The sequence below is a fragment of the Euwallacea similis genome, chromosome 12 (assembly GCF_039881205.1).
Source record: "Euwallacea similis isolate ESF13 chromosome 12, ESF131.1, whole genome shotgun sequence".
Taxonomy (NCBI): Eukaryota; Metazoa; Arthropoda; class Insecta; order Coleoptera; family Curculionidae; genus Euwallacea; species Euwallacea similis.
In genome coordinates this window covers 2,492,387-2,507,324 of record NC_089620.1, presented here as the reverse complement: position 1 = coordinate 2,507,324, position 14,938 = coordinate 2,492,387, and the positions used below count along the sequence as shown (strand labels likewise).

At 36.0% G+C, this 14,938-nt stretch overlaps 1 protein-coding gene across 1 annotated transcript in view; it reads left to right on the top strand.

Annotated features, from left to right (window-relative positions):
- vex (somatomedin B and thrombospondin type 1 domain containing protein vexed) overlaps positions 1-14,938 on the top strand; it is a 140,685-nt gene continuing 125,747 nt past the window's right edge. The window contains exon 1 of the mRNA XM_066395880.1: positions 1-685. Coding sequence (XP_066251977.1) covers positions 439-685 — 247 coding nt within the window. The 5' untranslated portion in view covers positions 1-438. The remainder of the gene's footprint in view (positions 686-14,938) is intronic.

The window sequence follows — 14,938 nt, the reverse complement described above, 5'->3', positions numbered from 1 at the left end:
GGCAAAGTCATTATCCTCTAGCCATCAATAAATCGGTGCTCAGTCTGATAAATTTAACACCCTTCAGCGATACGCCGCTGGAAAGCACCTTGCCCAGTCAAACAGTCCCAAGTAAACAACCCATCATGAGCACGAGTAGCACGTGGACCATAGACGCAAACCCAACAAGTCTGTGACGTACTCCCCCACAAAGGACCGAAAAGTCCGGTTTTCAGCTCTTCGGGACCGTTTTCAGTTTTCAGCGAAAGCTTCACTGCAGCGCAGACTTCACATCGAGGCGGTCGCGTGCCGTTCTTCTCATCGCTTCTACCCTCACGTGCGCGCGTAAAACCACCCTTAACACGATTTGACTTCAGTTTTTGTCGACTATCGCCCTTTTTTTAGCAAATCCGTTGGGAATAAATTTTTTTGTTTTCAGTCAAGATTTTTGGTTGTATTATGGCCACGGGAGGTTTTGAAAAATTATCAATTTTCGTGGTTTCCTTGAGTTTTCTGTGTGGCGACGCCTTCGGGGGTAGTTGCAAGGAAGCGAAATTATGTTGTACCGGTCGCGATTCCTCTTGTGTGGTACAAAAAGCGCCGATTAATGCGATTATCGAGGACCTGAGCGATAAACCGTGCTATTGTGATCACGCCTGTTTGAAACTTGGAGATTGCTGTCCGGATTTCAAGGATGCCTGCGGAGGTAAGGGAATTAGTTGGGGCTTGATGCAGCCTAAATGAATCCGTTTTACATTGTGCTGGCTCACTAATAAATAAATTAATCGTCATAACGAATTTATCTCGGCCGAATGTCTTGGCTCTGGAGTCGCACCTCCATGGACACTGTCGAACAATCTGTGGGACAAGGCAAATTGGCGAAATAAGAAAACCAATTTGGTTTGGTTGACGCTGAATTTTTTTGTATTTGCGCAAAACCGTCGTATGAAACGCAATAATTTGAATCTTTGTCGGAACTGCGAGAAGCGAAGAACGCCACTTATGTCCGCGAATGTTGAAGGAATCTCATAACTATTAACATTTTTTAGGAGAAATGCAAGGTCGTGCAAAAAGGAATTAATCAGTTGGAAACGCCAAAGAAAAAGTCGCCGGTTACTACCCATATTTGTGGAAACAATGAAAAATAGCATACACAGGGTGTCCCAGGAATAACGGCATAACGAGTATTGAGTGCTAGAGGGGAAAAATAGAGTTCTTCAGCTAAACTCGCCTCATGCAAGAGTTACTTGCTTACATGCTGCCGAATGTCAAAATAATTTTTTTAACTCTGTAATTTATTGATTTTGGGATACCTGTGGTTGGCGAAGCGATATTTCACTATTTGCAGTGACCGTTAACATTCCCTGCTCTGGCTGTTGTTTGCTACAGCGTTTGTTGCGGCCTATTACCGATTTTTAAAATTATCCGTATGGCTTAAGATTCCTTACGAATCGTTCACAATTTTACGGTTTGGCTGTACTCTTTCGGGGCAAACCCTTTTGTACGTGCGCTCTGCTGCAACCGAGAACAGTAATAGAAAAAGCAATTAAAAATCAAAACTTTACACAAATTACTGCGATAAATTAGTGAATTTGTAACGAACAATTGTCTGGAAATTGAGAAAAAAGTTACCGCCACCGTTGCCACCACTAAAGATTCTTAACAACCGAAATGTCATGGAATTAAGCCAGGACTGCCGTGCTGCAGCTTTTAAAAAATCGTCATGAAAAAGTGGCCTCAGCTTTTACCTACCTCTTGCTCTAACTCGGGAAAGAATAAAACGGAAATTGGAAAATTTCAGTTTTTTTGAAAATAAATAAAATAACTGAAAGAAATAAACGTACGTTTGTAGATCTGTTTATTTCGCGGAGTTATTCCCTTGAATGCGCAACTCTTTCCACTTAACCAAGTCTACATCCTATTACCGTTTACAAGATCCTCACGCCGCATATGCCTATCTTCGACACGCTGCACATTGCGTGTAATTCTTTATTCCACGACAGGGTGTGTGTTGTAAGTAGGTAGGTAATAGTTTCAATAATGCCATGCGATTGACAGCCAGATTTCATTCAAGAGCTTGCTGCGTCTAAAACAGAATAGCTACTTGGTGACGTAGCAGCTCAGCAATCAGTCTCTTCGATCTGTTGCTAGACGTGATTGGTACAGACGTTGGTGACATATCACTTTAAGCCACTAGAGATTCAAGGTTTTTTTTAAAATAATTTATTTGATGTTCTAATACATGATTCTTTACAAAAAAATGCGGATTTTAGATTTTTATTGCAAAAAATTTTTTTTTTCTTTCGCTATTTTGTGCTATTTTTCGAGAGAGAGGCTTGATTTGGTTTTGCTAATGTTAGTTCAGGTTTCGGATCAGTTTTGACGGTTAGTTCAGGTTAGTTCAGGTTAGGTTCAGGTTAGTTCAGGTCAACTCTTTTTTGTTTTGTTTTACCCCACCCAGAACCCCAATTCACTCCACGGTCCCGAAGGACATTTTACCTATTGGATATAAATGCTAAACTCCAAAAATAGCACAAAATAGCGAAAGAAAAAATTTTGTTTTTGCAATAAAAGTCTAAAATCCGTATTTTTTTTGTAAAAAAATCACCTGTTACAACATCAAATAAGTCATTAAAAAAAACCTTAAATCTCTAATGGCTTAAAGTGATACGGACCCCAAACGTTTTTTTTTCATTTTTCAAAACTGCGAGTCTCATGCGGACTGCCATTATAGCGATCCTAGAGGCGTATCCACACCCTCTATGATTAAATTGAAAATTACCGGAATCAAACGCTGCAACAATTTTGCGAACGACTTTTATTACATCGTTGAAACATATTTTGCAACAAAGGATATTTTGAAATTATATTCTGGGCATCTCACGTATCGAAGCAAACCTTTGAAATTCGATATAGCTCCCCTAATTTTTATTCAGCTTCCGAAACATTTGTTTTTTACTATCGATTGGTTATTAATAGCTGGTCAGTGCACCTTCACTGCGAACGAGGGAAACCCCACCTCAAAGCTGTACCATTTGTTTATATTCCATGTTATTAAAAGCGAGCGTTGGCGTGGTTTCATGCATTCTCTATATGCCAGTATGAGGCGAATGCAAACAAAAATAGACTCATCGGGCATAATAAACACATTTTTTGGTAGACAGACGAGGCAGACAATCGCCTCGAGACCGAGTGGAATGGAATGTCCGGGAGTACAATAAGACGAGTTGAAGGACCTCCTCTCTGGAATATAATTTTTTTTTTAATGGTTTTACAGCTTTTCAGCGTCTTACCAGTTATAATCACGTCAGAGATACTCAGTGTTATTAGGTTTAATTCATCAGCGGCGAGTCAACAGTCAACAGAGCTTTGCGTTTATTGGGGGAGCTTTTGGAAGAAGCGTGATTTTAGGATTTGATTAATGTTACAAGCAGGGGCAATTAACAGAAGTATTAAGTTGCTGATGGATCTCCCGAAGTCTGGCGGACAAACAAAAATCTCATCAAACAATGTAATTGACAATATAAATGATGAGTGAGAAACTGTTACCCTGCTTGTCTTTGTAAAACTGGCAAAGACGACTCTATAGACGATGTCTAGAACTTGATCGGACAGCAGGGAGAAAATGGAACTGTACAATACGTTCGTTAACGATTTACTTTGGGATTTTAGCATGTCTTCGCAATTTGGATAAAAGAAAAACGTGACGACATCAAGGTTAACCGGATACATTTAATTAGTGCACTGGTTATATCTAAGTTTTAAGTAAGAATCATACGATAAGCCGATTTTAATTACGGGAAGGCTGAATGAGGAAGGATTTTTGTTGTGTGTTTAATCAAATCAATTTTATCTTTATGTATCAATGATATCCCTTTTTTGTTGATGTTAAGTGCTTTTACCAAGGCTTTTACTTAATCAAACAACGATTAAGTTAGCAGCCCGAAGAAATTTATCAGATCAAACATGAGGCCGACTTGCTAGCATATTTGGCTGGACAAATGCCCGAAACATCATTCCATCCATTATGTTGTCGGAAGCCTTTTGCCAGGCAAAATGAACGAGGAAGTACGTGTCTCCGTCTTTGTCGTGGTACACGGAAACGAAGGTGATAACCAGTAATTTTCCTTTATTTTATAATTTCCATGGAAATTATCCTCTTGGAAAAATTACCTAGACTTTTATTTTTTGACGATAACTGAATGGTGACCACATGTGCGAGAGCTTGCCGAAAGATCGATTGAATTACTGTTCATACTACTGTGCATACTTAAGTTTTCCAACAACAAACGTGTTCCTCAAATTTACACTGATCCGAATTAAAACGAGTTCAAAAAAGCTCGTTTCAAACTTTGCGGTTTTGCAGACCTGAAGTAACTCGTTTTCATTGGTTTGGCCGTTTTTGTGATGGTTACATATTAGTGCGGACGTCAATTAATTCGCCTTGATTTCCTTAGTTAGTGCCGTGATTTCGTCCGTATCTGAGAAGTTAGTTTCAATAACTATAAAAATTGATAAATTCGTGTTACGTTTGAACCATTTAAAAAAATCCACATCGACAGTTAAAATTTAAATTGATGATTTTATCATTTACAATACAACTGACCTCACGTTTTATCGAATAAATTTTGTCTGTAGGTACGAAATCATTGTCTAGCTACAGCATGATACACCAATGAAACATGAAAAATCGCAAATGCTTTAATGCGGGGGGATTTTTTAACTCTATTTTTACCTTTTTTTACTTGCTTTTATCACTGCGCTTATTTAAATTAGTTTATTTTGAGATAATCCTTAAAGAAAATAATAGCTTCTTGAACGTGGATGTCAAAATATCGTTCACAAATTACTCCAGCTCGGGAGAGTGTTGTTTGTGTTCTTTGAGACAAAGTTAATTAATATCGCTAAATTTCTGAGGCGTTCATCTGTCAAATACAAAATATTTCACATTCAGTGAAACTTAATTGTGAAATGGAAGTTTAATTAAATTAATATCCGTTTTAATAATTTAAAAGATAATCATCATATTTAAACGGCAGGTACGAAATGTGTCCAAGAATGCAAAAATACACGAGCCATAAAACCACCCAGAAAAAGTAATTAAAGATACATATCTCCATGGAAGGTTAACCGCGAATCATGGCAAATTAAGCTTATTAAAGAAAATGAAACCACACGCATAGTTATTAAGCAGTGGCGTTTTATGATTGTACAGGGTTGTTTTTGATATTTTGGCAAAAAGTGAGCTTATTTTGAAGCTAAGAAATGGCCACAACTTGATTTTTTTAACGGAAGTAATTATTTAAGAAATTTAAATGCGAAATAGTGAGTAGTATACGGGGTGTTCTAAAAAATTGGGGCCATACAATCACGTCTGTTTTTTTTGTATAGAATTGTCTTTAGCTGGTACCCAAAAAATAAAAATAATATTTACCTGGAGTGTAAGAAGGTAAATACCAACTTTCGAAAAATAATTGCTTTTTAGGTTCTTTTGTGAGCTTTTTTTGGTCAAATCGATAAATTATCGTTAAGTTGAATTTCGATTCTTCTTTATCCTCAGTTTCAGGAATCGTAATTATAACAAAATAATGCTCAACATTTAATTTAATTTAAGACATAAAATTCATATGTTCCTCATTATAAACCTGCATTGTATTATTGTTTTAATAGATTAAGTTCTTTATACCATATCCAAAAATAAAAGGCATTATGGTATTCACTTTAATGGTTTTTACGTTAATGACGGACTTCTGCTCCATAATACTAGTAGCTGTAGGTTCAACAGTATTCCTTTTCTAACACGTTATTCCCAAGGAATACAGACTCTTGATTAATATGAAAATTACATTTTAGAGATAATGTCTTTAAATTTTATATTTTTGCAATAATTGTGAAAATCTCCATATATTGCAATAAACAATATGCATGGTGTTAAAATTTTAAAAAAATCTCAATAAACATTCTCAGCAATAACCATTTAGAACAGTGATCTGCATAATGCTCATTTTTTTAAAATACCGCCTTAGCTCTCCGATAACACATCACTTTTATTCCAATTGATATCTGCAGCATAGCTTAGACGTTATCGAATTCCAATTGACAGTCCCTGTATATAATTGACTTCTCGTGTATAAATTGTACGTTTATTGCCTCCTTCTTAGTGTAAAAGCTGCGTTAATCCTTGATGCTAATGCAATTATACCAAAATTCCAGTTTATGTTTTGTTTAGCAAGATGTACAAGACCATTACGTGAACATCAATGGTATTTTTCTAATTTTTATCCTTACGAAATAAATATTTTTGATTTCAGAGAAAAATAATCAGTCGATGAAAATAGCTGTATACGAAATGTGCTTTTTGAAAATGAAGGAATTAGTGTCATTTTTGGCATCTCGCCAAGCATGACTGAAATTGAAGAGAGTTATTTCCAGAAAGTTATTAGAAAATTCCACTATAACGTCATGTAACGCTCAGTAAGAAGCTTTGTTTTGTCCTCGGGTTTGTCTGCTATCTCCTTGACAACCAGCAAAACTTGCGGAAATTTTTAGGTGCCCGGGGCAAATTCCATAACCGGAAAGTTTCTGTTTTCTTACCTTTTTGTTCTTTGCTCACTTAAAAAAATTCCAGGGTTTCTTGCCGAATACCACGAGTGCGGCAATTAGTATCCTGTAACTGCTTTTCGAGCATGAATTTTTTAGGACACTTTTCGTAAACTCGTTTTTTCAAAATCAATTTTTTGAAATAATTCAGGCACTAGCGGTATTATCAATTTCACGAGCCGAAGGCGAGGGTAAGGGATCGCATTCAAAAAGAAATTTCTGGTCATTAATTCGAACACACGTGATGCGCGGTAAGAAAGTTTTAGTTTTTTTTTAGTTACCACAGTGTAAATACTAAGGGGAATTACATATAGTTGTAATCTTTTCAAACGTAAGAAAACTTCCACTTATTAGTTTTGCCTCGGGTAGCGAGAGTCAACAATTATATAAATATAAATAACATAAAAATAAATATAAAATAAAATATAAAAAAAATAAATATAAATAATAAATATAATATATAAATAACGATTAAATCCCGAGACATCAGGTCGAATCCGAACCATTTGCTTAAAATCAAAAATTAAGGAAAAATGTCCTTGTACCGATTTTACCTGATAGAACGCAAAGATCGCTCGGTATATGTTACGATTAGTTCTAGGAAAAGAACATTTGCTGGCCTTTATTTTAATACCGCAGGAAAATAAATAACACAAAATCAATTTTGAAATTGATGGCTTTCCAAATCGTTGCATTATGTATCGCTCTTCCATCGAGATATGAGACCAAAAGGCGTCGGATTTTTTTTACGTCCCAAACTGAAAGGTTTCAGAATAATTCTATTAAATTAAATTATCTTATAACTTGCAATTTGTCACAGTACGAACACATTTACGGTCCCCGGTGATGAAACCAAAATGATAGGTGTCTGAATCCTGCCTCGATTAATATGAAATTCAAATCTAAAAGTTAGATGCGGTTTTTGCTGTAATTTTTTTAGCAAAAACTGAGGAGAGCTTTATCGGCATAATACTACTGTCGATTGAATTTAAAATTTTTTTGTAGTGAGAAAAGTAATAATCATATAGTAAACGTAAAAAAAAGTCTCGCACGTCATCAAAATTCTATGTCGCATTGCTCTACGCTGTTGTCAGACTTCATGTACTTCTGTATTAATTATATTACAATTGTTAAATTCTATCTATAATTACCTCTCGCACAGCATTTAACGGTAACAAAGGTCCGTTCTTATTTCGTTCCTGTTCGAAATGGTGGATTAAAGAAGCCACCATTTCTTTGCACCGATTGTTCAATTGCTTCGGCATTTTCAAAATAATTGAAAAATCCCTACTTAAAAGCTGTATGACGTATTTGTTTTGAACAAACAATTTTTAAATACAATTTACAACACGAAAGCTTCTAATGAAAGAAAAATTTAAGAACAAGCATCGCCGGTATTATAAGATAACCTCACAAATAATCAGAACATGAACAAACGTGGGTTTGCGATTAGCGGCAACCCTGTCGGTTTAAAATTTTTCCAGTGATTGATTATGTTTACCTCATTAGAACTATCGAATTTTTGCCGAATGACGTCACACCAAAATTTCTGACCATATTTTATTACAATTACGTTTATATTTTATTATCTTATGTACCTATATGACCAAATTCATTGTATTCTTAATAATTAACACGTTTTACCTTCGTATGATAATGATAACTAAACAAGTTTGACACGCAGTGTTGTGTATTGTTTCCGAGATAAACATAGCCAATGTGACCATGTTATTTCGTCATAGATGATGTGCCTGACTTTTTGTTTGGCGTTTACTATACGTAATTTAACAAGTGCATTAAACATTTTAGGTCAATATGCATAAGAGCAATTTGGGATGGACAAATACTGCGAGTACACGTAACGCATGAGTTTTTTCTCTGATCCAGATCGCTCGAAAGCATGTTGTTGTAAAACATGTCAATATTTTTCGTTGCATGAGTTACATTCGGAGAAGGATTTCATTCACCACCCGCTCTATATTCAAAATCAGGCATTTCATCGCTACTAAGTAACAATCGTAACCACAGTAACACTAACAAGCATTTTATCATTGTTAATTTTCTTTCGATCTTGTAAAGTCAAAAATGATACAAAGAAGTCGCGAATACGTAGCAGTTCTTTCACGAAATTCTCCGAACATGATCCATGCATCGAAAATTCTAGATAATTTTAGGCGAATATGCATGAAGGCATGCACATGGATTCATGCAATCCCGATCTGGATCAGGAAAAAGCACTCGTGCTTTTTTGGGCCGAAATAGTATTTATGCATATTTACCTAAAATTATTCAGTGATATTCCACGCATTTGTATATTACATATGAGAATTTCATGAACTCATTGAATACATATTAGACTTAAAAACTTTGGTGCACATTTCATCGCTCTAAAATCTCTCAGGGCTTATTACTGCGCTTAAAATTGTTATTTAATTAATGAAATTCGGGATTTTTATTGTAGAACGTGTGTTGGTTTGCCCATTAGCAGCCAATAATCCCAAGGAAACGCATATTTCTGCAAATAAAAAATTTAATTAAAAACCCTAATGAAGTTCCACTAAATGTAGTAACGACCGAATCTAAGTATTTTGACCAGGGTTCGGTGTAAAATTGCTTTAATGACGGTTATGTTCATCAATTGAAAAAACTCGAATCTAAACATTTCCCAACTCCTCCTGATAGATATGCAGATAGATGTTTTCGCCCTCGTCCATAGGAATAAGAATATAAAAATCCGCTCGAATTTCCGTTGCAAATATTTCACGCCACGTTTTGGAATCGTGGAGAAGACAAAAACAAAAGAGATTAAAAGGAATCATAGTGGCGCCTTTTTTAGGCACCAATTACCAAAGCGTAGTCGAGGAACCAGATGTTGTCGTCATCTTTTTAGAGGCGAATGACGTCAGTGACATGGGTGCGGTCTTCTTTCATTAGGCATGACAAATCGGTTGGGCGTTTAAAAATTTTTGGGATGTCGGCCCGAAGAGTCGAGAGGCTTAAGTGGTTTGGACGGAAATAAACTGTCAGCATGTTGTCTTAGAAACCCCGAAGTAAAAGAAAAGCCGAAGTATTCATCTTCAGTAAGAGTGTTGTTGTCTTTTTGAGAGTCTTTTTTGTGTTCAAGTGGACACCGGAGGATAATGTTTCTTTATTATCGGTTTAGGAAATCAATTTAACCTTTTGCTAGCTAGTTACAGACCTCAATTCAAGCTCTTTATCGCTCTGGACGGTGTCCACGGAAACTAGACAACGAAAAATATAAAAATTCATATTCTTGAAGTTTTAGTAAAGCAAGCCACATTTTAAATTTACAACAGCATTTTATTGACAATGTGGAATTATTTAAACAAGCCCCCGCATATACAACTAAAATTGTGCCATTTCCATACATTGTTGCAAGTTACACGACTAAGCGAACCGTTTATTCAAAAGTTTGTCAAGTTAAGTTTGGCCCTTTTCTGTGTTATTCCACAAGATATGCGAAAGAACATGTGACGCTATTAATGGTCGGTTTGCGGGAAGTGGACCGAGCTTGAACTTCGAGAAGACTAAAGACATTTGCTCGAATTAAATCACATAAAAATCAGTCACATTACTCAGATTCCTACTGGATCCAATACTATTTTAGCTATCGTTTAGTGATGAAGCTAAATCAATTATTTTATCAGAAGATTTTTAACATGTCAGTGGTCATTCCTTCGGAGAATGCGCTGCTTTCCTGATCACAAATTCGACTCGTGAGTGCTTATAAAAGCTTCATCCAGTAGTGCGAAATAAAAGGTTCCTCTTCCATATCATAAATGCAACCATCGCCATTTCTCGGTCTCGCAATGGTCTCGAATTTGATTTTGTTTTGCTTATATGTTTTTAAAAGTACCATTGGATCACCCACAAAAAGAATCCCTTTCACAGTAACTATGCTATCCAGATAAAATCTCCACTATGCTATCTCTGAAACCATGATGGATAAGTTATCCGAGTAATATTCTCTGCTCCAATCAGTCAAACGCCTTAGACAGATAACACAACATCGCTCCGGCGATTTGTCGTTCATTTGGGCTCAAGTATACATCATTCTAAAACTTCAAAATTAAACTAAGAATAATTCAATAATCTGTTATTCGTCGAAAATAAGACCATCTGCACCAAGACAGTCCTTATCACCACCTTCAACCGGCTGAGTACCAAAACGGGCGGATGGTACTTTAAAACTTCCCCTTTTGTATCCATTTACCCCTTGCGTATTGTGCATGTTAACAATCAGAGAAAGCGTAACAGGAATAACTGGTTCTGAGAAAATTAAAAATTCACCCATTACCAGAGGGTCAGGATCCGAAGGTAGTGGTAATTTGTTTATTTAATTTTGTTTTTGCGTGTAGTAAAAGTTGTAGGGGACCGCCAAACTCGCAAGTGGTACCAAAACCAATTTCTAACTTGCGCCCTAATTCTTACGTATTGGGGATAAAAGTGAAATATTTTATGCAGAAATGGAACGGATTTTAGCTTCCACGACAGAAACAATGAATTTATGACCAGAGGGCGTTGTTATATTTTTGCGGCCCGCCGCTCATGGCAACGGGCCGTGAAGTTACAATAACGCCCGTTACTCTTGACAACGGGCCATAAAGTAGAAACAATCCCCGTTATTTTTTTAACCGCTTTCAATCCAATAAATAGGTGGAATATTATTCTATTTGCACGTGGAAGATTAAACAAATATTGTTTATGCGTGAAACGTTGAACGTCCCACGGGCCAAAGAAAGGTTACGTCCTTAACCGAATAACGGCCCTTTGCTTTACATGAAGCTTCAAACTTGAGCCCGGGGCGCACCCTTCTTTCAGTCTTGCACACGTACAGCCATGAAATCTCTCTAATCTAAAGGGTGTTACGCTCGGAGGTGTCGTGTTAATTCTTCAATAAAATATTTTAACTTCAATTGAATATATAATTAATTTTATTCGAAAGATCACATCCTGTTAAAGAACCTTTTCCCTTAATTCGTGACAATAATTTGCGGAAAATAGGTTCTGCTTCTGCAATAATTTGACGTCACTTCTGCAACCTAATTTCGCTTGATTTAGGAGGTATTGACACGCAATTGTTCTTTCGCATAAGGCCATATGAGGAACTTCAGTGGCGTCCTAGTAAGACTTTTTGTGAGAAATTAAGGCAAAATAGTCAACAGCTGTTATCACAGACTTGATGGTCCTTTAACAAGATGTGATATTTCACGAGAAACATAAATGTTTCCTCTTTACTTTAATATAACAGCTGTTTATGCAATCAGTGAGGAAATGCATCGTTTTAAGTAGTGAGTGGGATTTTGTTCCGCCACCATAATACAAGTTATAGAAAATACCATTTCCTAAAGAGTTTCATAAGTGATTTTTTCTAAATTTGCTGTAGAGTCCACAAATCGCAAGAAACAGGCATATAATTTAACATATTCTATCTACGACCTGTATTTGTCGATCATGGTTGTTGCTGGTTCCATGTGTTAACTGAGTTATCAAGACATATTTTCGTGTCTTTAGGAATTTATTGAAGAAAAATAATAATGAAACCTCTCAGGGAAACATACTTTGTTTGTGTGCATATTTTTAACCTGATAATGGTCACTTAAATCCATCCGCACCCTAATACCACACCCTCATCCTGAAGAAACGCAAAATGACATTCTTAAGTAATTACCCAGGTAGGAAACCCCATGAGAAATATCAATATTTTAACGATAATTAAACAACAACCTGTAAATGAAATGAAACGCAAAATCACACTATCTATGTATTGATGAACTAACCTGAACTAACCTGAACTCTGAGGTAAGAAAGTTTTCATCTGAGGTATGATAGCCGTAGATATCTGAAAGATTTGTCAATTTGGGGTCTCGTTGGCCTGAAGCATGGACAAAATTGATTATGGGTCAATGGATAGTTTACAATAGATAGATTTAAGATCTAAGTTTAAAGAAATGCACGCTGGTTTTTTTGGCCCATGTAATCAATATGAGAGTTTTGTCAAAGTTTAACAAAATCAACTTATGTAATCCACATGAGAGCTTTATGAAAGCTTGTCCCAATTGACCCACGTAATCACTGTGACAACTTCGTGGAAGATGTGCAAAAATGGATCGCTTTTGAGATTTATTTCAACATGGCCAGTTTATGTTATGGTAAAATAAAAGCACATTGATCACATCGATAGTCGAACAACGAAATTGTCCCTTCTATAGAATAGAGATTTTCTATGATTAGACAAAGTCCATTCAAATATCCTCTTTTATTAAATATAGATCAGAAGTATGTAGAAAGTATCTCATCAAGATATTTCATTGACCATAAGTTTTCTTCTCAATCTAAGATGTTCCTACAGAATCAGGCTCCCTGAATAGATCAACGCTTCCTTGGAATAAATTTGTCTATTCATGGGCACAATTTTAGGTTTTCCAGTTTCTAATTTTTTTCAAAAGTTCAGTTCAGTTCAGATGTCCTTATAGTTGATTGGTGATGAATAATTAAAAATTTAAAGTCGTCGCTGTTTGGTCCTGTTGATTCTCAACTACAAGGTTTCATCAACAAATTCTATCCAATTTCCAGTGACTATGTAATTTAGGAACTGCTGAATTTAGCTCTGCAGAAAAAGTAAATAATTGTTTTGAATATTTAAATGTGCAATTTTCTTTTTCCTGCGTATAAATAAGCCTAAATTCTTAAACATCAGTGAACGTCAGCAGCGCTTTGTGCACCATTCAAAGAACATAGAGTTAACGTGCAAACGAGTGGTCGTATAAACACGCGGATTCCAGAAGTTGCAGATTTCCAGTTTTCTTGGAAACCGTCTTCTTCATGGTTTATTGTTTAATTTAGCGTTCTATTTTTAGTCTCGTTACGACGTTCCAGTTTCTATCTTGGAATGAAGTCTTTAGCAAATATTTGACTCGCTCTAAAACGTTTTTGTTTAAGTTTGTAAAGGGACGTAATGTGGAGTGGTTTTCGTATGTAATGGGCCCACTGACAAAGGGACAATTTTGATAGCTAAAGTCGTTTTATTTTCTCGTAAAGTAGCGCACACTTACATAGAAGATTAGAACAGATTTGCTGAGGGTCTAGTAATTAAACTTGTGTACTTAAAACATCCTAAGGCAATAAACCGATGTCTTCTAGTTACTCAATATTCACGATTTGCTTTGAAAATTGATATTTGCTGATCACGTCGCTGTAAACACGCAGCTACCGAAAATTGAGCTCCAAAAATTTTTTATCATGATTCTGATACGTGTCGAAGTTTTCTAAATTTGTTTTTTTATCTAATCTTCCATGGAATAACTTTAGAGAAAACGGAAAGCTCCCTCCGGCGACAACCCAAAACGAGAGCTCAACTCGAATCTTGAAGTTTTATATCTCTGACTGTAAGAACATTCAAATCTTGTTTTAGGGTTTTTGGGCTTTAATTTATTGTTCTATAAATATGCTGTGGATAGGGAAGAACTAATGGAATTTATAATAAGAGCTTCTGTTGTCCAATAATTCATAAAAATTAGAATATTCCGCAGTTTGAATGTCCCTTATTGGACAATGATTCTCGACTTTTAATTTACTTCGATGATCAGACCCACATATATGATATGAAAGTGGAGGATGTTTAGACCGAAATTATAGAAGTGATAAGTTTATCGGCAACATAATTTCCATGGAACCGGAGCAACTCACAAATGCTCCTTCACCCATGGATTATGAATACCTTATGGCTATTCGATTTTTCCTGGATTAAATAATGCACTGTCCGGAGATAGCAACTAGCAAATGGATCCAATCGTTCCTGAAATACAGAAGATCCAAATGAGTCTTTAATTTTTTAAAGATACACTCTCTAGGGTCTCCACGACTAAGGACCATTGGAGGCAGGTCTTTGGTAGCTCCAGCATATGTCTTCAGAATCGACAAATGGGAGGTGAACAGAAGAAAAATAAAGATTTTAATGCCAACTAACAAGAAATGCTTATTTCAGATTTAGGCGTCAATGTGAGACCCGCAAAATCTGATTTTTTCGAAGGTGAAGCCTACTTTTATCGTTCGAAACTCCTTTATGATCTTCAGTAAGTCGTTTCTTTCCAAGTGACAATTGGAATCCTATTCATGCGGGTGATCTCCCTCACAATCATGTGTTAAGGGAGAGGTAATCGAAATCTTGTTAGAGAAGGGAGAGCCGAAGAGATTCAGGATACAGCAATTGTAGACTAATAAGCTCCAAAAAAAAATGGGAAATTGCAAATTATAATGAAAGCATTTGAGCTTCCAACGGTTTTAGCAACAAGATGATGAGATGGGGACGGCATAGAGAATAGCCGATTAGATTACT